The sequence below is a fragment of the Carcharodon carcharias genome, chromosome 3 (genome assembly GCF_017639515.1).
Source record: "Carcharodon carcharias isolate sCarCar2 chromosome 3, sCarCar2.pri, whole genome shotgun sequence".
NCBI lineage: Eukaryota > Metazoa > Chordata > Chondrichthyes > Lamniformes > Lamnidae > Carcharodon > Carcharodon carcharias.
Genome location: NC_054469.1, coordinates 81,992,369 through 82,018,648, shown reverse-complemented (window position 1 = coordinate 82,018,648; position 26,280 = coordinate 81,992,369). Strand labels below are relative to the sequence as shown.

The window sequence follows — 26,280 nt, the reverse complement described above, 5'->3', positions numbered from 1 at the left end:
CTGTACATGATGCAGATTTACCCCTTTCCCTGATCCTGCGCTACAGTGGTCACTCGAGCCATCTTTTATTTCATCTGGAGGTCAAAGATGGATCGTTCAGAGACACCATGCACAAAGCTCTGGATAGAGGAGGGAAAAATGTACCCAACATCACCTGCACCCTGATGATCACCTTTGTGTGCAGCTGCATCAAGCAGTGGGTAGACCCTTGGTATACAAAAAATGTGACACGCTTAGGTTCTACTTGTCCCTGGTGTTGCAAAGGATGGGTCTGGCCACGCTGCCACTCCAAGTAGTTGCACCAAGTACCAGCTGTCTCTCATGGAAAAATTTGAGCAGAGAAACACCTTTGGCCACAAGTCCATCAGGCAGTAGTCTGCACGTTATGTCCTCGAGTTTCTGCGGGAAAAGGACATGGTGGATCCTGTTGAATGGTTCTCTGAGCAGACAGTCAATGTCATTTGGCAGAATGCCTTCTCATCAAAACTTTCAAACAAACACTAAGACCTAGCCTGGCTGGTGGTGAGAAGCCCCTCTCCATCAGATTCTTCATGCACGCCCAAAGTCTCTGTGCCACAGCTCGCTGCGCTCGAAGCGGCTGCAGTGGGGATGAGATGATCGCACCCCTCTTTCTAGAATCTGCTTGTGCAAAGCAGGTCTGGAGAAAGATTCAGTGTTTTTTTTATCAAGGTTCATCCCAAGCAGCTCTGTGACACAGGTCTCTGTGCTCCGAGGGCTATTCCAAGAGATGCACATCGAGACATACATCAACTGCAGCTGGAGGATCATCAATTCAGTGAAAGGCGCTCTTTAGTCTGCCCGAAACTTGCTGGTCTTCCAGTGCAAAGAGTTGTCCCCAACCGAGTGTTGCAGATTAACACATTCCAAAGTCCAGGGCTCCATGCTGAGCCTGTAGCTTGGTGCAACCACCACAAAGGCGCAATGGGGAAAGACCAGAGTGTAAGGCTTTTCAGCCATAGTAGACTGAGGGACCATTAACTGTGTAGGACCCCTTGGGACATAAACCTGTTCTCGAATGTACGTAGTTGATACAGTTGTGTTAACACACCTCAAAGTGCAACATACTCTGTGGAATAAGTTGATTGTTTAATGCACTTTCTGTTATGACACTTTAAAATGTGTTTTGTAAAGTTCTTCTAGATATTTATTTTTGAATAAAGCATATTTTTGCAAATTAAAAAAAAGAATGAGGTTGAGCTACATCTATGTTGCCATAGATCATAAGACCATAAGACCATAAGACATAGGAGCAGAAATTAGGCCATTCGGCCCATCGAGTCTGCTCTGCCATTCAATCATGGCTGATAAGTTTCTCAAACCTGTTCTCCTGCCTTCTTCCTGTAACCTTTGATCCCCTTACCAATCAAGAACCTATCCATCTCGGTCTTAAATACACTCAATGACCTGGCCTCCACAGCCTTCTGTGGCAAAGTTTCTCCTCATCTCTGTTCTAAAAGGTCTTCCCTTTACTCTGAGGCTGTGTCCTCGGGTTCTAGACTCTCCTACTAATGGAAACATCTTCCCCACGTCCACTCTATCCAGGCCTTTCAGTATTCTGTAAGATCAGAGACAGCAGCCAAGGTTTTCCATGCCTGCTGGTGTCGGGCGTGTTTACTGGCATGAGCGGACAATATGGCACGGTCAGTTTCACGACATGTGAAACCAGTTTGCAATCGTCCGCTCAGCCTGCCGATGTCAAGCTGCACTTCCTGCCATCAGACATCGGGAGCCACATTGTAATACATCAGCATATCATTATAAGGCCAGCCCGCTGGAATCATCCCCACCCCCTTGCTGAATAGTCTACCCACATTGATGGAAAAACACACCAGCATATAAAAGGTATGCTTTTGGCAGGCTGCAATTTGAGGGGAACTCGGAGGTGAGTGCACAGTTAAGTTGTGGAACACTCGCCCAAATCGCCTCCTGGGCTTCAAGGTTGACACGCATTGTGGTGGGGGTGGCAAGGTCTGCCCTGCGGTAGAGGTGACTTGGCGGGGGGAGGCCAAGGGCTGCCCTGCGGTCAAGGTATGTTGTGGGGGGGGGGGAGCTAGGGCTACCCTGTGGTTGAAGGTGGCGCACAAGCAATCGGGGTGGGGGGGGGGGGGGGTTGGGTGGGGGGTGGTGGGGAGGTTAGGTAGGCAAGGAAAGCAGCCACACATTACGGAAACCTTATATAAAGTGACCTGGCCTCTGTAGCTGAGAGAGTCCAGGCGCAGCCACATTGAAATGATTGGAGTCGGGCTTCTAGCTTATCTGCCCACTTAAGCAGCCCAGAGGCATCAAAGTGCCACCAGGTGCTCCACAGCTTTTCATCCCTTGGACACAGGCTGCAGCCTAATGAGCATTTTAGTGGTCTACAGGGCAGTTGAACAACTGGGCATGTTGTACAATCTCCTTGCTAAAGCTGGCCATGGAGCAGTCACTGGTGGAGGCTCTTGCAGCCCCTTGCAATGTCACCATCCAAATTTGGACCAGTCTTAGTGACTTATCCTGATGGAACGGAGGAGGTCATTCATCCTGTTGTGGCATTGGGTGGCTATCCTTTTCTGCAGGGTGTTGGTACTGACCACTGCTGCCACCACCTCCAAGCCTGTTTGGTCACATCACTGCCCCTCCTGCAGCCAGAGCGGGTGCTGAGAACATCACAGCGGACCTCCACGGCATCCAAAAGGTGTTTCAGTGATGCATCATTAAACCCGGGGGCTGCAGTCTTTTTGCCTTTCGTGGACATCTTCCCTGCAGTAGTACTGGGCTGGAAGCACTGAGATGTATGTGTGCATCTGGACTATAAATAAGGCATCTGGCATGGTGAAGCAGCGAGGTGATGGTGTGGCGGCCGAATGAGAGCCCGCCTGCCATAGGAACATCGTTTTACCCGCCTGCCACCTCACTTAGTGCAAACCCAGTGTCTCACATACTGTAACTGGTAGGCTCACTTAAAGCTGCCATAGAATCGGACGGTGTGGAACTGAAAAGATTAAAACGGTTACTCCTATGAGAAGGGGTTGAAGATGTGCTTTAAAGGAAGAAGCTTTGTTCTTAACACCTGTTTTAAATTATTTGCAGCCTGGAAGACTAAAATGGAAAATTCTTCATTCCCCAGTACTGTCATCTCTCATTTTGGTACATTGATTCATCACATCCACCAAATAAAACTGTGTGTATCCATGTCGATGATGACTGCGCTGGCATTCTGTACATCAGCATTTCACGGAAGTAATTGAGCACAGATTGAGCCCAAAACCAGTAAGATTGGGCGTGGTAATGAATACAGCAAGAGCGAAAATGGGGTGCAAACTTGATTTCAACTGAGTTGCTTTTGTATTTTAAGAATGGAATACATCAGAGAAGGGCACTTTTTAAAACAAAGCTAACGGTTTTCGCCTTTAATGAACGGCATCCCGAACCGACCGCTGTCCATAAAAGACTCCACACTCGGCGGTACAGCCTGCGGTGCAGGGGAGGCGCTAGGACCGAGCGCTCTGTCCTGTCAGGGTGCAACAGTGCAGTCACTAAGAAGGACTTGTTTGCATCTGTTGCTCAGCTCAGGGAGGATCCGAGCAGCAGTGACAGGCGGTGTGCGGGCAAGTGGCGAACACACAAACCAAATCCCCGGCTGTCAGCGTGTTTCTATTAGCACAAGCATCTTTTTAGTAAACATAAGCAAAGCTCAGCGCCTCAGAGCATCATTAAAAAGCTGAGAGTTAACTAAATCCCTGTGACTGAGGATGAGATGTACTTGGGGAGATGCCCTTGGCTGAGACGTTGCTGGTTGTTTGCAGATTGCACTATGTGGAGGAGACGCTGTGGATGCGGGTTGCAGCTTACTCCGCTCTACCTGCTCCTCTTGCTGCTGCTGCTGCTGAGCGCCCAGCAACCCAGGCGGACAGAGCCGGGCACCGGCGGCCACACACCGGGGGAAAGCCGGCAGGACAGGCAGTCCCCACCTCAACATTCAGCCCTGGAACTCATCCCCTTCGACTCCTTCAGCGAGGATCAGTTCATCGTGGCGACAGACCGAGCCGCCCGCTCCCGCCCCAGGAGGAGGGTTTACCGGCTGCTCAGAGCAGCTCGAAGGACCGAGGACCCAGGGGACGGCGGCAGGCCGGTTCTGCTGAACCCAGAGCCGGCTGGGAGGCAGCTGGAGCGCCTGGGAGTGGAGAAGCGCGGCTTCAATGAGATTGTCAGCGAGAGGATCTCCCTACACCGGAGACTACCTGAGGTACGCCATCCTTTGTAAGTACAGGAGCACCGGAGCTGCTGCTTCTTCCCCCAGAGTCCTCACTGCCACCCTCCCCTCTCACTGCCACCCTCCCCTCTCACTGCCACCCTCCCCTCTCACTGCCACCCTCCCCTCGCACTGCCACCCTCCCCTCTCACTGCCACCATCCCCTTGCACTGCCACCCTCCCCTTGCACTGCCACCCTCCCCTTGCACTGCCACCCTCCCCTCGCACTGCCACCCTCCCCTCGCACTGCCACCCTCCCCTCACACTGCCACCCTCCCCTCTCACTGCCACCCTCCCCTCTCACTGCCACCCTCCCCTCACACTGCCACCCTCCCCTCACACTGCCACCCTCCCCTCTCACTGCCACCCTCCCCTCTCACTGCCACCCTCCCCTTGCACTGCCACCCTCCCCTTGCACTGCCACCCTCCCCTCTCACTGCCACCCTCCCCTCTCACTGCCACACTCCCCTCGCACTGCCACCCTCCCCTCTCACTGCCACCCTCCCCTCTCACTGCCACCCTCCCCTCTCACTGCCACCCTCCCCTCACACTGCCACCCTCCCCTCTCACTGCCACCCTCCCCTCTCACTGCCACCCTCCCCTCTCACTGCCACCCTCCCCTCTCACTGCCACCCTCCCCTCTCACTGCCACCCTCCCCTTGCACTGCCACCCTCCCCTTGCACTGCCACCCTCCCCTCTCACTGCCACCCTCCCCTTGCACTGCCACCCTCCCCTTGCGCTGCCACCCTCCCCTCTCACTGCCACCTTCCCCTCTCACTGCCACCTTCCCCTCTCACTGCCACCCTCCCCTCGCACTGCCACCCTCCCCTCGCACTGCCACCCTCCCCTCGCACTGCCACCCTCCCCTCTCACTGCCACCCTCCCCTCACACTGCCACCCTCCCCCCACACTGCCACCCTCCCCTTGCTCTGTCACCCTCCCCTTGCTCTGTCACCCTCCCCTCTCACTGCCACCCTCCCCCCTCACTGCCACCCTCCCCTCTCACTGCCACCCTCCCCTCTCACTGCCACCCTCCCCTCTCACTGCCACCCTCCCCTCTCACTGCCACCCTCCCCCCACACTGTCACCCTCCCCTCTCACTGCCACCCTCCCCTCTCACTGCCACCCTCCCCTCTCACTGCCACCCTCCCCTCTCACTGCCACCCTCCCCTCTCACTGCCACCCTCCCCTCTCACTGCCACCCTGCCGTCGCGCTGCCTCTCTCCCCTCTCACTGCCATCCTCCCCTCTCACTGCCATTCTCCCCTCACACTGCCATCCGCTCCTCACACTGTAGCTTTGCTTATTCAGATACGTTCTCATTTACCTTCACATTGATCAATGTGGAGAAAATCGAAACAGCCAACACCCCTACACACATACCCCTACACACATACCCCTACACACATACCCCTACACACATACCCCTACACACATACCCCTACACACACACCCCTACACACACACCCCTACACACACACCCCTACACACACACCCCTACACACCCCTACACACACAAACACACCCCTACACACACACACACCCCCCTACACACACACACACCCCCCTACACACACATACACCCCTACACACACACACACCTACACACACACACCCCTACACCCCCCTACACACACAAACACACCCCTACACACACACACACACCCCTACACACACACACACCCCCCTACACACACATACACCCCTACACACACACACACCTACACACACACACCCCTACACCCCCCTACACACACACACACCCCTACACTCCCACCTACACACACACACACACACACACACCCTACACACACACACACACACACACACACACACACACACACACCCTACACACACACAACCCCCCCACACACACACACACAACCCCCCCATACACACACACACACACACACACACACACAATACATATATACAGACACATAGATGCGGATGTCCATACAGATGTGCGGAGGATACTCAGTGTATGATCTGCTCTGACATATCATACACAGACTTGAGCAGCGTACAAACCACCCAATAAAAATAAGTCACAGGTTGTGTTGGGAAACTCTTCTCTGTAAGTAATCCAGCTATTATATTCGGCAAAAAACATGCATTCAAAGCACTTTGTCTGTAATGTTAAGGCAGGATTTAGGTAAAAGGTTGTGTTTTTGCTGCAACTTAGGATACTTTCTTAAATGTCGTAGTCATGGAGCTGCAAAATGTAGAACTAAGGACAAATGGAACTAAGTCAAATACACCAGAATTGTCTCAGTTTTCAAGGTAAGAAGCAGGAAAATCAATCAAAATTTCAGTTCACAATCACTAACCAATGACTTCTGCTGGGCGTACCTGATCAAGGGGTGAAGGAAATATTGGACTCAGTTAAGTTGGCTCCTTGGAAAAAGAATCCCACAGTAGAACAGGCCCTGGCAATAAATGTCTAGATTTCCACATGAAGGATGGCCACTATGAAGATGCTGCCAGATCTCATAAAGCCATCTCTTGCATGAGCCGCTATGTTCAGAAGTGGATGGATTCAGATAAGTCTGAAGGGGAAATATAGAAACTCAATTAAAAATAGCTTGGAGCAAAATATTGATGGGTTACCTGGCACAATTAAAGTCAAAATTGCACTTGAGTGTCTCCACTTCATCACATAAATTATTTCATTTTTTTAAACAGCTTCTATCATAGTAATAAAGATTTTCAGGAACCCTTAATGAAAAATAAAATGAACAGCATTTGGGGAATATTGACTGAAAATCCCTTTTAATGCAATTTATGTGATTATGGATACCAAGATCAAAGTGGTGAGTGTGGGAGAAGAAAGCATGAAAGTGGATCCATTCAAGGCTATAAAATGCATTTTTCTTCTCATTTTTTGCCTTGAAAGGCACAAAAGTGCTATAATAACATATTTGGAATTTTCAACATGATGTGTAATACATCCCAAATTATGCATATTGCAAATAAAAACATGTTTGGCATCTTTCACATTTCTTACTGTTTCATAAGCAAATATTATTTTTGCATACATCTAGCTTTTCAATCCAACGTGACTTATCATCGATTCATCTGTCACATCTTTTACAATTCATATCCTGGTTGAGGCCCAAGTTTTAGAAAGAACTGTATGATTTGTATAAATGTTATTCCTGTTAAAATCATATCTCTTTTAACCACTGTTTGCCTGTGGAAAAATTAAACTGATTTATTCATAACACTGTAGTATAAGCGTGGTCCAATAGCATTGTGTTTTGACCTAGAGGCTGTTAAAATAATGCCAAATGATGTAGGAGGGATTTATCTTTATAGGAATTCCAGAATTTTCTGTGACTGAGGCTAAAAGGGAACATTTATATGAAGTATTAAACATTACAGTGTGGTAAATAGGTACAGTGACATGTCAAGTAGGTAAACGAGGGAATGTCTATTGTGTACTTCTGATTAAAAAAACATAGATGTTCTATGGGAAATGATATTTGTTCCAAATACATTCCCATTTACAAGAAGAAAATAATAGTTGAGCAGCATTTGCTAAGTACTGATGGCAGTTAACTTTGGGAACGATGCTGTAGGCTTGGGAAGGTGGAGTTCTCAGTCCATTTAATGGCTCCATTGTTTTGGGCAGTACCTTAGCAGTTCTCAGGCCAGTCTGAAGTTGTGACCCTCCCCACCTTGTTTGCATGGAAGCACTCCAGGACACATGAGAGCATTCTATGTTAGTTATGTCACCAAAGTGGGCTAACATGCTGGTAAGAAATAAGTTTAACTAAAAATGTCAAAACAATATTCTGCTCAGACTAGTTCCTTCTATAAGGTGGAAGAATACATTGAATTAAAAAAAAATCCTCCAAATTTTCCATTCCCTTTAAACACTTTGAACACCCTTTTGAAGATAACCACCATTTTAGTATGATGAACAGACACACAACTATCTATCATGCTAACACATGACTGAAAAGCTCAACTGTCTGATTACTTTGAATACTAAAGGGTTAATGCTGTGTTGAAAAATCATCATGTTGTTTAGTCACTGTGTCACAAATTCATGTGACTTACATTCAGATAAACCTTAAAAAACTAAAGCGATTATCCATAACCGCAGTCAAAAGGAAATACAATACACTGCTCTCACATGTTTGCGCTGAATTACCAAAGCTGCTCTCCCGCTTTCTTGATCTTCCGAAGCTTGCATAACATTCTCTGTAATATGATTACAGCCTCATAAAATCTCTTAACTTTATGGCCACAGCCACCACAGAATAACGCTGTCAAACTATTCATGTAATTATATTCTGAATTAAATAGAATTTGAAAGTAAATCAGCTTGTAACAATTGTGTGTGTTTCACCAGAAGGCTGACTGGACTCACTGTTAAGCTACTGCTGTCCATTGGAGTGCAGCAATGTAATGGTTTTTAAGGATTTACATTGGATATGAAGAATTACATTGATAACTAGTGGTTGTATAATGGAAAATAAAATGTTTTCATTCATTTTAATTGCTCTTGGTCATCTAAGACATACCTAAACTCAGCGAAGCATAGAATATATATGTAAAATAGTACTTGCACAAGTGGTGGGAATGGTAGCAGCTGTTAATGTTATTTAAATAGTTCACCCAGATTTTCCTGTAGTTTACACCACCGAATGCATTTTAAATTATATTTTTTATCTTCCTTATTGGCTGCAGTGGGAACCTCCTGTCCTGGCTCACAGCCCCCATCCTGATGCCGCTCACCCTGCCCACCCACCTCCATAGCATACCTGGTGCTGCTCACCCCCACCTGTCAGCCCGTCCCCACCCCCCATCCTAACAGCATCACTAGCTCTGGTCCAACATCAGCAGCACTGGGCTGCCCGGCGAAGGGGTGGGGGTTGGTGGGGGATGGGCCAGGGGTGCAGGGAGTGGGTTTAGCAGCATCGGGGTGCAGGGGGATGGAAGGGGAAGGGGTGACAGGAGCGTGAAGACAGCCTTCCTGATCGGAACAGCGTTAATAAATCAGTTTAAAAAAGTAGGTAAGTCCTGAGCAAACAGGCCAAGTTTCCACATTGTCAGGCCCTGGGGGAGGTGGGGGCTCCCAAGGGGCATTTCCAGTGAACCAGGACTTGCAGCAGATCTCGGCTTCACGGAACTTCCGATTCTGTTCCTACCCTGAAAAGCGGCAAATGTGCCAGTGTTCACCATCATTGAGACCTGAGGATCTAGGCCAACGGCTAAGTCAAAGTACCGAGCTGAGCTGAGGCCTATAGACTGCAAATATACTCACAAAAGGAATAATTAATGGTATAAAAGATTAAGGTTAATTATGGTAAAGAAAGATTATTTTTAATTGCAAAAAAGACAAAAAGAGTCAATGGAATTTACAGTTAGGCCTTGTTACAGATTGCCCCAATCCAACTAGGTTTAATTATTCTAAACAAATGCTGCAGATCAGAAACAATCCCTATGTCTATGTGAAGCTACTAATCGCATATGGATGCAAAATGAATATAATCATTGAGTTGTGTGTGTTCATTTGATAGTTGGATAGAGCTGTGTATCTCATTGCTTTGTATGTAGATGCCTGCAGCAGGAGTACAGTCAGAAGCTGCCAACTGCCAGCATCATCATTTGTTTCCACAATGAAGCCTGGTCCACTCTTCTAAGGACAGTGAACAGTGTTATGGATACAGCCCCGAAGAAATTTCTCAAGGAGATCATTTTAGTGGACGACCTAAGTAACCAAGGTATATCTTTAATTAAAAAATACAATAGCTAACAAGTACACAATAGTGAGAGAGAGAGAGAGAGAGAAATCATGAGGGGAACAAAGTGTACATTTATTATTGATAGATAAATAAGGCTAGGGAACAAGTATCCCATTGAAAGTGGGGAGGAGGAGAGAGAATAGATTTGGTTCTGTCAGTATTGCCCTCATCTCTACTTGACAAGAGAGTTGTCCATGTGAGCTCCAATCTAATTCACTACAGTACTAAGCAGTTGCAGAGGCAGCAGATTTGAGGTTGTATTTGTTCTAAATGTTGTCACCTGATTCCCTAGTGCGCATGAATAGATGCCTCTAGGTCTGTGGAGTCATTTCTCCAACCTCCATAAGATTTCAAATTTCATTATTAAAATTATAAAGTCTATTTAATCCTTGAGTACTTTTTATTCCATTGCAATTTATCCTGACATCTGTCATTGGGAAAATGGTGGACTCTATTATTAAGGAAGTCTTATCAATGGACTTAGAAAATCATAGTACAATCTGCAAGGACCAATATGGATTGGAATTTGTGTTTGACAGTGTGAGGGGAGGATGGCTATGTGAGGGAAGGGTGACAGTGAGATGGGAGGATGTAACTAGAAGGGTAGATAAAGGGAAGCCAGTAAATGTAATATACTTATAACAACAAACACTTCATTCAAGTGCATAATCCCTTATAACAACAAGTATTATAATTCATGGTCCCACATCAGAGTCTATAACCACTTGTCAATCAAACTATGAAATGGCACGGACCCTAATGTGATAATGGATGGCAGTGAAATAAGTCATGCAGCACTAACCCAATAATGGAAACCCTGAGGCTTATGTCAACAGACAGTGTGAAATAACAAGCAATCATTTTTTCTAACATGCCATTTTTTTCAAAGATTTTAGTGAGGGCACTTTTAAATGCCTTGACAGCTGCCTTGACAGGTGTTTCTGAGAGGCCCTTTTGACACTTAGACAGATCCTCCAGACAGCTCCCTTTGACTGGTCTGCTTGACACTTTGACAGCTCCCTTTGACAGATGTTTCTGACAGTTTTGACAGCTGATTTTGACAGGTCTGTTGACGGTTCCAATGAGCTTGGCAGTAATGAGTTTATGCACTTTTTGCACACATTTATGCCACTTTTAACAATTCCAAAGGGCATCATACCTACCCCCAAGGGAACCTGACCTCCATGAAAGGGCACCCTACCTTCTCCAAAGGTGTCCCAGAACAGATCCAAATGGGTATATTACCTCTCTAAAGGAGGTACCCTGGCTATCCAAAAGAATCGACCTGCTCTTACAAGGTCTAATATGCACATTTTGGGTTTCATACTTCAAGGCTACCAAAATCTCACTTCAATGGAGGCAACTGATGTTTTAAGTGTCCAGCTTCCTCTGTAAAATGTGCATACATGAAATGCACCCAGCCCCCATTTCTGCCTCTGTGAAAATGGAAAGTATAGCATAAGGGTCTGGTAAATACAGGGTTAATGTGGGACTGAGTACACCACTGCCCACATAGTGATTTAAGAAGGCACATGACCCAGAGCTAGGGGCAGTGTGGTGTTGACCTGAAACATGTTAAGATTTAGGCATGGAGATAGCTTCCTGCCTGTACCCTTTGCTGTATATATGAATATAGATACAAGTTAGTTAATAAAGACTTGCTGTTAACATACACAAGACTATGAGGACTTCCTTAACAGTCACATTCTGTAACCAACACTATTGCAACATGGTGGCAGCTGGGGATCAAAAATTCCTCAACCTCACAAGAATGCTGAAAAACTAAGGAAAAGAAAATCTTCAAAAGATTATGAACTGAAAAAAGTTCTCAACTGAAGCCACAGGCACAGAGAAAATTCACCAAAAAATGTTCCAGACAGAAGAACTTGGAAGCTAAGGGCAGAAGTCTTACCATAGCAGAAGACTCCATAGATTCTCCCTTGGAAGTCCAGCTTCAGCATGCAGAGTCTATAGCTTGTAAGGATGAGCTAAATCTTTTTAACTTCCAGGCTGCAGCCAGTCCTGAGGAGCCCCTTTTATTAATTCAGTCAGAAGCATGGTTTGAATGAAACCCATTGCTAACCCTAGTCCCCGGCTGCGAGCCTCAATGCGTGGCCTCCAGTTTGAAAAGAAAGGAGAAAAAAATTAATAATTAATTTACTCAACTCTCGGTAACCTCGTGACCATCCGAGTTCTTAAACAGCAAGCCTGCGGTTAAGTTAAAATGCCTCACTGCTCACAATGCTATATCACTGAATAAATCAAGTCAGCAGACAGCTGACCCACCCAGCTATTGTTTAACATTCATCTGCCAGTAGCTGCCATTCTGTGAAACCTCCAAGTGCAGGAAGATCGGAAAGAAAAAAAAAGGCAGCTGCAGAGCCATTTTGAGCAAAACAGTTCCTGCATAGCCATTCTTAAAGGAGCAAAGATATTTAAAGCTGTAACTGCTGAAGATCAGGGAGAAAAAAAAACGGTTACTTCACAGCCATTCTTAAAAGGACAACAACATTTAAAGCAGTGGCTGCAGGAGAAGTATTAAATCACTATGGATCAAAAATCCAATTTACCAGATTGGTTTGGACCAACACAAGGGCCAAATCCAAGACGATATTTGGCATCCTTAAGAAGTGACCTTTCACATTATTTAAGCACATCAGGCCCCTCAGTAAAAGACATGAGGAAGACTAAATTAATGTATAGTTTTTACTACTTTGGTGATCTTGATAATCACATTGTCATGATACAAGGCATTAATAAATCCACAACCAACCTGAGGGAACTGTTAACAGCTTTTGATGAATATTTTAATCTTCAAGCTGAGGAAAGTTAAGAGCTTAAAAAGAGGCATAAAAAATGGCCAGGAAAGTGACAAAAGGCAAAAGACAGCACCCGAATAAACCACACTGGGGTGCAGAGAAACACAGAATTTTCCTGAAGCTGCAGTAATATATCTTTATGGGAACTGAGGACGGAGATCCCAAATTATTTCCTTTACGAAGATGTGGGCATGTTTCCATAACTGTACCAGCAGGTAGTAGTGGGCAACAAGGAAAAGCCCTGTGGCAGTTGGATCAAGAAAAAGCAGAAGTACAATCAGGGAATGTTGTCTCAAAGCTGAGCTGGAAGAACTCAACCTGAAGTACAGCCAGGCACAATAGCAGACAAGAAAGGCACTCACAGAGCCCATTGCCTTGAAAGACTCTTTGACAACATTGAAAAGACGTTGAATGCTACTTCAGAAAAAGCAGCGTTGGATCAGTGGTGACAAAGATAAACACTAATACACAGAGTAAGAAGACAAGGCAAGAGTTGAACGAGAAAATAAACAGTTGAAAGAACAACTATTTGTCCTTCAGGATCAGATTCAAAAACAACCCTTTCGGCAACATGATGGAATAAAGAATACCTTGACAGCAGAATGGCAGAACAGCACAACAAACTCAATTAGACTCTAATAAATTATAAGAAAACTCAAGATGAAGTACTTGAGCTTTGCAATAAAAAGGAAAAAAAAAGAAAACCCATTGAAGGACCTTCACATGCTACAATGATCTCTCAGGTCCAAGTTTGTCCCATGGGAACATCACAAAGTGAAACAAAATGAATTTAATGCCACTCTGAATGAGCTGATGAACCAGTTTTCAAAGAAAGCTCAGGAATGTTCACTATTCTGGGAGGAAGCTGAGAGGTACAAGACTGAGACTGCAGCACTGAGGAAGACAGTTGCACATTTGGGAGGAATCTTGGAAAAACACTACATTCCCAAAGAGGGATGCAAAGAGATCAAAATCAAGAACATAGAATGGCAAGAGAGGGTAGAGATTCTTACTAGTAGAAGTGGTAGCAGAGAATGATCAGCACTGAGAAGCCTCTACTTCCAACTACAGCAATGGTACAGCTGGTCAATGCAGCAACCAAATGTGCATGTACTACAGCTTCTAGCCAGCGTGCCACAACCATAAGGGATGATGGAATCTTACCATTGCTGACAAAACGCAGAGCTGAGCATACCACTAACCTTCTTCCCGCCACAGGAATGCTCTTCCTCAGCCTCAGAGGGCTTTGAGATGGCTCACCCAGAGAAAGAAGAAGAAACAGCAGTGCCAAGGAGATGAATACCATGCGTTTATCCTGCAAGAAACTATCGAGAGTAATAGTAACCATGGATCAACGCAACAGCCAAACTGATCAGGCATGTGTCAACATTAAGCAATGGAAGAAAAGAATGAAAGCATACTCAAATGCCAGTCCAACCTCCAAATCAACAACAAGAACCAAAACTGACAGAGACTGCCACTCTTCCGACAGAATGGTGAACGAGATGTGGAAGGGCTATAAGGCTTCAACCGCCTGAATCTCTAACTTCAAGGACTTGAAGTGGGGAGATGAGGTAATGAAGATGTTGTTTATGCTAATATTGTAGTAGCAATAATATTGGAATAGTATTAAGGTTGTAACAATAAGGTAAATGCATAAGACTTGTAACAATGTTATGACTTGAAGTAAACTAATGTAACTCGATATCCCTGGTATAAAGACTTGGGGGAGATGTGTAGTATAAGGGTCTGCTATATACAGGGCTAATGTGGGACTGAGTACAGTACTGCCCACAGAATGATGTAAGAAGGCACCTGATCCAGAGCTGGGGTCAGTCCAGTGTTGGCGTGTTAAGATCCAGGCATGGGCAGGATATTGCACTTGGTGTGTGAGCTCAGCATGGGCGAGCGGGGTGGAAGGGAAGCCAACCGCCACCCACGATCAGGCCCGGATGGCAATTTCATGCTGGCAGGCCAGCTAAGGTTCACCTAGAGTGAAACGAGAGCGGCAGCACTCAGCACTGCCTGTGCGGGCGGACGGGGTGGGAGGAGTGCGAGCCAGGCGAGCACAGCCTTTGCACATACACACAAGTGTGCGCTACATAATCTCCCTGAGGCACAGAGCTGCCACAGGGGGATGAAGATGAATGAAAAAAAATAAATAAAAATGTAATGAAACATGTCCCCTCATGTGACTCTGTCACATGAGCAGGGACAATGTTATTAATGAAAAATTAAAGTTACTATTTTATTTTTATTTGCTTTTGGAAACCTCATCCCGCCCGTGCAAAGGCCGCTTGGCGTTTTCGCCTACTCGCCAACCGTAATGTTGGGCGGGCAGTGAAAAATTTATTTTAATTAACTCTTTAATGGCCTTAATAGGCCCTTTAACTGTTGACGGGCGTGCTGCCAACTCCAAAAATATGTGCGCCCACCCGCCAAGTGAAAAATTTTACCCATGGAGATAGCTCCTTGCCCATATCCATTACTATATATGTATATATAGTTACAAGTAATTAATAAAGACTTGCTGTTAACTTACAGAAGACTATGAGGACTTCCTAATAGACACATTCTGTAACCAACACCATTACAACAGGGAGTGCCATGTTCAGGGGAAGGACTTATGATTTTTGGGCAGCTCCTTTATTTTTGCCACAACAGAGAGGCTCTCCATCATGTTGAAAATGTGAGCCTACATTTGCAGTTCAGTGTGCAGATTTAATCTCCATATCTAAGGAAGAATATCCTTGCCTTGGAGCGAAGGTTCACTAGTCTGGTTGCTGGGACAAGAGGGTTGTTCTATGATGAGGGACTGAGTAAATTGGGTCTATACTCTCAGGAGTTTAGAAGAATCTTAGGTGATATTATTGAAACATACAAAATTCTGAAGGGAATTGACACTGAGAGGCTGTTTCTCTTGGCTTGGGAATCTAGAACAGTCACACGATAAGGGGATTAATCAGTTAGGAGTGAGCTGAGGAGAGATTTCTTCACTCAAAGGGCTGTCATTGTGAATCTTTGGGATTCTCTACCTTTTGTACCCCAGAGGGTTGTTAATGCTCCATCATTGAGTATATTACAGGCTGAAATAGAATCTTTGTCTCTCAGGGAATCAATGAATATGGGGATCGGGCAGGAAAGTGGAGTTAGGGCAGCAGATCAGCCATGATTGTATTGAATGGCAGAACAAGCTCAAGGGGACATATTGTCTACTCCTGCTTCTATTTCTTATGTTCCGATGGATTATGGTGATTAAGGCATTCAGGGTTTTAAAAACGGGAGACTTTTTTATCAGTTGACTGAAGCCCTGTGAGGACATAGTCCTTTGTCGTCACAAATAATCAATGTGAATTCAAGGACCAAGTTTAGCATGTATTTCAAATAGCATAATCTAAAATTACAGATATTTTAAGCACATACTTTAAGGACAAAATAAAAATCTGTTTCTACTCCCTTTCATTTCCCCTCTCCTTTTCTCATTCTATCCTGATAGCTGCTTTATTGTGACTGAAAGTATCCTTTGTTATTCAGCATCTCGTATTTGAATGTGTGGGTAGGTAGAAACAGCCATCTGTCAGCCACAAGATATCAGATTGGAACTCAGGGGATCTTGATTGTTCATCTGTGCTGTGAATTTTCAGTTCATATTATAAACTGGAATCAAAGATAAATTTTACTAAGGTTTTAAAAAAAAGTTAAATTTCAAACTGTTCAATAATGTACAAGTTCAGACATTGCCAGGTATGTGATTATCTGTACAATTATAACACTTGAAATCTGTAACTCTGGCACGCAGCCAGAAATTCAGTAAATCTGGTAAATCAACAAATCCTGGTTTTTTAAAAAAATAATAATAAGTCTCAAATTCTGTAAATCTCTTCAAGATCAATTAGTGAAAATATTCCAAAATTTACATGTCAGCTTGAAGTCTTCTATGTTTTGGTTGCTTCAATCGCAACCATCAATTTTTACACATGTTCAATCATTCTTACACAGCGCCTAGCCACTTTTTTACATTAATTGTTTATGGTGGCATCTCTGTTTGTTGACTGAGACTGGCATATACAGCCCACATTTTACAAATTAAATAACTCATCATAATATCATTATGCACTGTGCTGCCAGCTTTTGGTAGGATCTTAAAAAAGCAATACCTTTCTTTGCAAAAATAATTACACAGTTGCACTGGCCTGGCAACACCCCTTCCCCCTCACATACTAAGGCAGAACAATTATAGGGGCAGAACCTTCCCCCCTCACCCCCCCCCCCCCCCCCCCCCCCCACCCACCAGGGGGGTTGTGCGGGAATGGGAGTGAGTGGGCGGGTTCCTGATCAGCACCCCCAGTCGGGGGTGGGGGGGGGGAGGCTGTGCCGCCATTTTATGCCAGTTAAGGCCCGCCCAGCATGATGTGAGCCAGGATGCGCTATGCGCCTCCTTGTGCTGGTGGGGAGATTCCGAGCCTGGAGTGCGCTCTTTCGCGCATGTGTGAAAGAGCTCACAGATCTCCCTGACGCTAAGTGCCGCATCAGGGAGATCAGCTCAGGTTTGAAAGTTTGATTAAAGATGAGAAAAAATAATATTGACATGTCCACTCATGTGCCATTATCACATTAGCTGGGACGTGTCAACTTCTTTTATTTAGACATTTCAGAAAAATTTTAATACCCTCATGAAACCTCATCCCGCCTGTGGCTAAGGTTTCATGTTTTTTCAGAAGCCCACCTGGGCTCTCGGCCTGCTCACCAACCTTAAGGTTGGACGAGCAGGTCTATTGATTACCTCAATTACTTTATTAATGGCCTTAAGGGGCCGTTGACAGGTCAGTGGGCACGCAACTGACTCAGCTCCACGCGCGCTGACCTGAAAATGTAAATGACATGGGGTGCCCCCCACTCGCTGACCGGAAGATGCAGCCCTAGGTGTCATCCATTAAATTACGCATTAATCCTGTGACCAGTCAATTAGTTCAGTTGGCCATTTAAAATCCTTTAACATTATCTAAAGATTCTTGCCATCTTGGCCAACATTCTTTCTTAACCAACACCACCAAAAACAAATTGGTCATTTATTTGGTGAGGCAGGGTTTGAGGAGAGAGAAACGGAATTAACAGGTGAGGTTCTAACTCGCTCAAAACCAATTCATAGGCATAGAGTTAAAATGGAGCCCAACGTTTCTCTCTCCACAGATACTGCCTGACCAATTGAGTGTTTCCACCATATATTTCAAATATTCATAGTAATTTGCTTTTGGTCATTTATTTCATGGTGTTCTCATGACATTGTTGGCTCGGAATGGCTGCCACATTTGCTACATAGCTGCAGCCACTGCACTCACTTCCCAAATTATGTTCTAAGTATCATAACATAATTCAACATAAAAAGTGCCATATAAGGGCTGCACGTGGAATATTGATTTATTTTATGCTTATTGTCTAATTAAAAAAGGGAAATAAAATAAGGATATTATGGAGCAAAACACTGAATTAATGTTCAGCCAATTTCATAAAAAGTTGTTATTGATAATGCTATATCTATATGGCAAATCACACTGGAGAGTACATGAAAATTAAGCACACATTCTTGACAAAGTGCCAATTTAAACATATATTGCTGTGACCAGTCCTGTTATGTGGAATTCTGTTAGCACTTATTGTATTTTATTTGAACCTATTATGTTACTTTTAATGAGATTAAGCTGTGTTTTACAACTGTATGTTGCATTTATTTTTGAATGGATGATTTTAGTCTCCTGGGCCTCTTCATTGAATTATGAAGCTGCTTGAATCTGTATAATGTGCCATAGCAACAGCAAGCATAGGATTCTTTTGCCCAAATTGTGCCATTTATTGTTCTGTTTTGGAAAATTAAACACTCATGCTAAGAGGCAATATTTTGTTTTTTTTTAAGTTTCTGGACAATGTGCTACCCTTCAATTTATTCTCCCTGTTTCCCTTTTTTGACTTGCTAGGGTTGGCATAATGAGCTACCATATTCTCACCTTCTGTTAGTATCATGTCTCAGCCAACAGATAGGAGGCACACAAGCACAGCACAGGGCTAGCACGCTCTTCAGTTTCCCTTCTTTACTGGAAAGAGGCACCTGACTACTGAAATTGGTCCAGTAGAACTCATAACAAAACAGATTATATATGCTCAGTAGAAGAAATTAGTTTCTGGGAACAAAAATACCTCTCATTTGTTGCTGTCTAACGTTCAGAACACATTCATGATTTCACTGTGTGTTTGTTATTCAGTTGGGTTACTGATTGTGAATGAATCACTCCCATCCCAAGTGAGTATAAACAACTCTCCATTAACTCATTGGAAGTATAAATCCAAGCTTGTGGTGAGCAGTGTTGATGTGCTTTTGTGGATTTATCGGTAACCTTGAGCAAAACTGTGATTCATTTCTCCTTTTCACAGGACATCTGAAGGCAGCCTTGAGTGAGTATATTTCCAAGCTGGATGGTGTGAAGTTGATTCGAAGCAATAAGAGATTGGGGGTGATCGGAGGTCGCACACTTGGTGCAGCACGGGCAACAGGGGATGTCTTGATTTTCATGGACTCACATTGCGAGTGCCACAATGGCTGGCTTGAACCACTATTGGATCGAATAGCCAATGACAGGTATGGTTGGCAAGCTCTCATTTTTAATGTCCAGTGAAAACAGATGTTTAAAGCTGAAGATAATATTTCTTCAATAGGATTTGCTAAATACCCAGTTGTAGTAGGTGAATCATTGTTACATTTAGTTTCTATTTATTGGATATTATAGTAGCAGTTATTTAATATAAGTTAGGGTGGCACTGAGACATAAGTTTCCAGGTAAAATCTAATTTTAGCCAGGACTGTAATGGTGGTACTTTTGGCATCAGTGGCCCTGAGCTGAAAAAAGAAAAACAATTAAATCGCACTTTCACTCCTGACCACTGTCCAAAATACCGGTTGAGCCAAAACTGTAGTCTTCTGAGATACCTCAGGGGATGATTTACCCTTTCACTACATTGGAACTGAAAATCATGCAGGCGATCCCCTCCACCAGTTCTTCAGTCAAGGTGCTGAAGGTGACTACCATTTGACAGCTCCAATACAGACAATGGTCACTTGAGTGAGATAGCACACTACCTGTGCAAACTATTCGCAGCACATGTTATAGTGCCTTCAGCAGAGGAGTGGCAGGGATAAGAATTAGGAAAATTACAACAAAAATAGCAATTTAGAGGCAAAAAACCTGCTTCTATGTTCTTCACACATGCCATGTGTGCATATCGCAAAATTGCACTCGTAGCATGTGATTTTTCCACCCATTACAATTAACGGACAGAAAGTTATGAGCTAGAAGTGCACAGTTTTAAAATGTGTGTTCCTGTTGTGCACATGAAAAGTAGAAGCTGAATTTTTACTTCTAAGAATCATCATTGAATGAAATAGAATATAGCTTGCCTGTGATTGTCAGCTTGAGGGAGTTCTTTCATGAATATACAAACCCCGTTACATCACACAAGTGTTACAAATGCAAGCCCGCCACTAGTGATCGTCTTTAGTATGAGTGAATGAACAATTGGAACTCATCATCATGGTTTGGTTATTCAGCTAAGCCCACAGCCCATTGCTCTAGCTACAGTCCAAGTTTCAAGTTCATGGAAATGCTATGTCCACATTGGTAAACTAACAATTTCCATTCTTGTACACCTGAACTATCAATTCATTATTTTCACAGTTGTAGGAACAGATATTTTTGAATATTTACGATTGTGAAGTGAGCTTTTTGAGTAGAAAGTCCACTTGCTGCATGGATTAATTAATTATTTCATGTGCTCTATTTCCAGTGTTCTCGCTCCTCTAGCTTTCCTTTTTTTTAGTGAATTAATACTAATAACTGACTGTTTGAATGTCTCTGAACACTGCCTGTCCTAGGCAGTGCATCCATCAGATATTAAATATCATGTTCCTCATATACTAGCAGGAGTCACTTCTCAGAGCTGACTAACTCTCAAGAATAAAAATAATAAAATCCAACAAATCTCTGCCAAACATTGTGTACACCATCCATAAAATAATTGGAGGCTTTATGAAATATTACTACAACATTGTTTAGCTTTTAGGACAAAATGCCTAGGTCATATGGATATTTTTCTCCCATACAGACCCCAGACTGCAGTATCCCATTAGTGTAGTTCTGTGAAATTTAACCCAATTGGTGACATTGCACTGAAGGTAGAGTTGACACAGTTAATGTGCATCTGATGCAAAATATGTTTTTACTTCCTAAACCCTGGGGGTGACATTCATTTCAAATCATGGCTTAAACTGTATGTGATCCTCCCTCTGGGTTTACAGTAAAAACTGGTCTGAATCAATTCTTGCACTGGGTGATACTAAACTGAATAAAATTATCTGAACAACCCAATTTATGATTCCAGTCCACAGGAGATTCCTATCAGCCTTTTACATAAGCGGGTACAAATCTCCGGTACACAAACAAAACCGATACAATGAGATGGGGATTTTACCCAAATGCAAGTGGAACATTGCATTTACATAGGGCAGAAAATTATGTTTGGCACCTGACACACCGCAATGTGAAATAAAGGGCGTTGATGTCGGCTAAACGCGCTGACGTCGATGCACACTCTCGAGATAGTTAGGTCGGTGGGCAAGTGCTGGAGCCGGCAGCGTACCCACTGACAATTAAAAGGCCTATTAAGGCCATTAAGTTAACAATTGTGCTGAATTTTTCAATGTCTGTTCAACCTAACGGTTGACAACCAGGCGAAAAGGCCAAGTGGCCTTTACGTTTTTTAGGAAGTCTCATCCACGGATGGGATGGGGTTTCCTAAAGCAAATAAAAATAAAATAAAAATTTAACACTTGAATTAGAAACATGTCCCTGCTCATGTGACAGAGTCCCATTTTTTTTTAAACAGCGCTTCATCTCCCTGAGTCAGCTCCATGCCTCAGGGACATTGAAGCGTTCTTTCTCGTGCGTGCGCGAAGTTCATGCTAGGCCCGCTCGCCCTCCTTCCCCTGTCCACACAGGCAGTGCTGCCGCTTGCGTTCCACGCTGAGCAGGCCTTAATTGACCTGCCTGTGTAAATTCGCAGTGCAGAGCTGAGCACAAGCGGCGGACAGCTTCACAACCACCCCTGCCCACCCCCACCGAGCACCCCCGCCAAGGGCAAAATCCTGCCCATAGAACTAATAGCTGTGATTGTGCTGCAGATCCACCGGAAATGTAAATTTACAGTACATAATATAAACATGACATAAAAATATAATAAATTGCCGAAAGCCAACTCATGCAGAAATACTGCAACCAATTGACTGTAACAAATGATAATCACATGAGAAACGTCCATGGCCTTAAATGCATGAATAAATTCCAGGAGGGTCAAAAAAATCTGTTCCTAACATATTGCCCTCATATCTTGAGGCAAAGCTACAAGAACAAATGACCATTTGTTTACTGTCATTTGGGGTGAAATAGCAACAGTATCTGAACTGAGCATCATCCCTGTATGGATGAACAGCCAGAACATTCATCAGAACTTTTTAATTAACAATGCCTTCCCGATATTATCAAATAAACTCTTTCTCTTTTAAGTAAATTGATAAGTAACGTGCATACCTCATTACTGATCAAGGCCACTAAGTTACTATTTAGTCACTATAATCTTAGTAAACTTTGTTAATGAATGATATGAGCCTGTACACTGCACCACACTGGAATGAAACAAAGAGGTAGAAACACAGAGATAAGGGTTTCAACTGCCCATTTCTCAAGTGAAAAACACTCAGGCAGCAGAGGAAAATTGAATGGACACCTCAGACACTCCACTGGCACACAATGCCTGACTGATCCAATTTTCAAGCAAGCTTTTAAATGATTGTTCAGTACTCCCACCTAAAACAGGCAGGAGGCTATTTGTAGTATCTGGTTGCAATTTTCACAATTGGCCAGAATGTGCATCATGCACCCTAAGCCTGGTTGTACCAGGTATTGAGTGACCTATCCAATGGTCCTCCTCCTTTAAGACCTTCTTTGACCAAGCTCACAGAACTTCAGTCATTGGTGATGTTATTCTTGTTGTGACTAAGCTGGAAGACACAGTGACTTGGGATTGTTAGCATTTGTTTGTCACACCAGTACACATCACCAGGTACCAGGCGACGAGCCATTGAGTAATGGTGAATTTGCATAAAAGGTGGCTTTGTCTTCAGTACAGTAATGTGTTTTATATAATAAATCGAACTTTCAACTGGAAAGATGAGAAAACTACTATTTAAATGAAGATAAATAATTGTATTTCATTGCAATATGTGATCCAAGCTATGTGCTTTACATTCAATATTACTTCAATGAAAGGTATCATACCACACTACAGGAACTACAGTTTTCTACAATAGTGCATTGCAAGATAAGTCCAAATATTTAGCAGAGTAGGGGATTTAAAATAATTATATGGTATTCTAATTGCACACATTGTGCAGACTAATGACTTTTAATGATTTTTACATGACTAGAAACATTTTTTGAACTTAAGCCAAATGGCAGGATAGCATACATCAAAGTGAAAAATATTAACACCACAGTCTATTTAATTACCACATGAGGTTCGAGCCCTGAGCAGCATTGGAAGTCTATTGAATTTGTTACGTTATGCTATCAACAAAAGGAATATCCAACTAAATTCATTAGATCATTGAAGGGAAGGATAATGATAATCATTTGTCCATTGTTGATGATAATGGCAATCTTTGATTCATCTCCAATGAATAGAGATTGTGAGTTCTCATATAACTGTGAAGTCTGACTTTCAAAAGGAATGTATTAGGACATTGGATGAACTCTTAGCCAAAAGACTGATTCTTCCTTTATTTCCTTTGGGCTCACATTTCATCAGTTAGTTGGATACTACTTGCTTCAGGCATTGTCATGTCAATGCAAGTTGTTTTTTGCCACATTCTCCTTTCACAAGCATCATTTTTCCTCTTGAGATGTCACTTTTTTTAATTGTTGTTTTGGCAGATTTTATCTTTTGAATTGACCAACATGAGACTATTTACCAAGCGTCAGCTCATGGTAGGATACCTTCTTGTGTAATGTCAGGCATTCCAACTAAATGACCAGCCTACCTTAGATGCACCTTTACTTTGATTGCAACTATGCCTTCTGAATCCTATCTCACTATCGAATTTTCATGATTGTTTTGAGGCAACTTAGTGGAAATGATTAGTTTTTTGATGAGGTGATTTTAAGTCACCCAGCTATCACAGTCATATAGCAGTGATATTCTAACTATTACCTTGTAGACGCTAAGTTTTGTTGCCTGTTTAAGGCCCCTTTTATTCCATAATCTCACATGGCGCTTTCTAAATGCACTATTGGTTTTAAATAATCTGTAGTTTATTTCATCATCTAAAAGTGCATCACATGGCATGGTGTTTCCTAGGTAGGTGAACCTTAATAGGGTCAAAATTCCAGAACTGTCTCTAGTGGCACTGTGGGTATACCTGCACTACATGGACTACAGCGATTCAAGAAGGCAGCTCACCACCTTCTCAATTAGGAATAGGCACTAAATGACCTTGGTCATGACACTCGCATCTCAAGAATGGGATGCTGACCGTGTGTGTTCTGAGATGGTAACATCTAGTGGCACCCAAGGCGTTCATGGGGCAGGCTGATTTGAAAGAAAATAGTCCATGATGATTTGGAGGTCCTCTTCTGTGCAGGCAATGAAGGTAGTCGTCAACAACAATAACCTTCATCTACATAGCACCTTTAACATTGTAAAATGTCCCAAAGCTCTTTACAGGAGCATTATCATATAAAAGCTTACATAAGGAGGCCTGACTGAGAACCCAGCCAATAAGCTTGTTGAAACAGCTGTGCCCCAGAAATAAATTTGTTTAACTGACAGCCCAGGCTCTCCAATCTCTGCTGTCAATTTCACAATGTTTGTTTACACAAAGCTAAGTGGTTTCAGGGGTTTGTGGTTTTTGCTATTGATACTCTGAAGGGTCTGCATGATTGACACTTTTACTAGCTTGTAGTGAAATGATTTTTTTTTCAACATGGGAGAAAGTTATGAATGAATTACTTTTATAAAAGTTTTTTTTTACACATACTACTGTCACCATAGGATTTTAGAAAGTGCATAGTGGATCAATGGACATGGAAATGACATAGTTTGGCACAGGGGGCATGAGGGGCCATGGGGATGGGTGGAAGGGCAGAGCTTGGCATGAGGTGCCACAGGAGGTGGATGGGGGTCATGAAATGGCATTGATTGGCCCTGACAACATTCCGGTAATTGTATTGAATACGTGCTGTAGAACTTGCTGCGCCCCTAGCGAAGCTGTTCCAGTACAGCTACAACACTGGCATCTACTTGGCAATGTGGAAAATTGCCCAGGTATGTCCTATGCACAAAAAGCAGGACAAATCCAACCCAGCCAATTACTACCCCATCAGTCCACTCTCAATCATCAGTAAAGTGATGGAAGTCATCACCAACAGCTATCAATCGGCACTTGCTTAGCAACCACCTGCACACTGACGCACAGATGGGTTCCGCCAGGGCCACTGAGCTCCTGACCTCATTACAGCCTTTGTTCAATCATGGACAAAAGAGCTGAACTCCCGAGGTGAGGTGAGAGTGACTGCCCTTGACATCAAGGCTGAATTTGACTGAGAGTGGCATTGAGGAGCCCATCAAAACTGGAGTCAATGGGGATCAGTTAGAGACATACCTAGCACGAAGGAAGATGGTTTTGGTTTTGGTTGTTGGAGGTCAATCATCTCAGCTCCAGGACATCACTGCAGGAGTTCTTCAGGGCAGTAACCTCAACCCAGCCATCTTCACCTGCTTCATCAATGACCTTCCTTCCATCATAAGGTCAGAAGTGGAGATGTTCGCTGAGGATTGCACAACGTTCAGCACCATTCGTGACTCAGACGCTGAAACAGTCCATGTCCAAATGCACCAAGACCTGGACAATATCCAGGCTTGGGCTGACAAGTGGCAAGTAACACCTGTGCCAGGCAATGACCATCTCCAACAAGAGAAAATCTAACCATTGCCCCTTGACATTTAGTTTCATTACCATTGCTGAGTCCCCTACTATCAATACCCTGAGGTTATCATTGACCAGAAACTGAACTGAACTAGCCATATAAATACTGTGGCTGCAAAAGCACGTCAGAGGCTAGAAATCCTGTTAGGATTTTGGAGGCTAATAACTCACCTCCTGACTCCCCAAAGCCTGTCCACCATCTACAAGGCACAAGTCAGGAATATGATGGAATATTCCCCACTTGGCCGGATGTGTGCAGTTCCAACAACACTCAAGAAGCCTGACACCATCCAGGACAAAGCAGCCTGCTTGATTGACACCACATCCTCAACATTCACTCCTTCCACTACTGTCGAACAATGGCAGTGG

General features: G+C 43.9%; 1 protein-coding gene across 3 annotated transcripts in view; it reads left to right on the top strand.

Moving 5' to 3' along the window:
- Window positions 1-3,455: 3,455 nt before the first annotated feature.
- Window positions 3,456-26,280, top strand: part of LOC121276245 (polypeptide N-acetylgalactosaminyltransferase 15-like) — a 78,944-nt gene continuing 56,119 nt past the window's right edge. For 2 of the 3 annotated variants that reach the window (XM_041184443.1, XM_041184441.1), the window contains exons 1-4: window positions 3,456-4,246; window positions 6,438-6,535; window positions 9,821-9,987; window positions 19,254-19,458. In XM_041184443.1, coding sequence (XP_041040377.1) covers window positions 3,758-4,246; window positions 6,438-6,535; window positions 9,821-9,987; window positions 19,254-19,458 — 959 coding nt within the window. In that variant the 5' untranslated portion in view covers window positions 3,456-3,757. Of the gene's footprint in view, window positions 4,261-6,437; window positions 6,536-9,820; window positions 9,988-19,253; window positions 19,459-26,280 lie in introns of all 3 variants that reach the window. The other variant, XM_041184442.1, reaches the window with a different exon arrangement.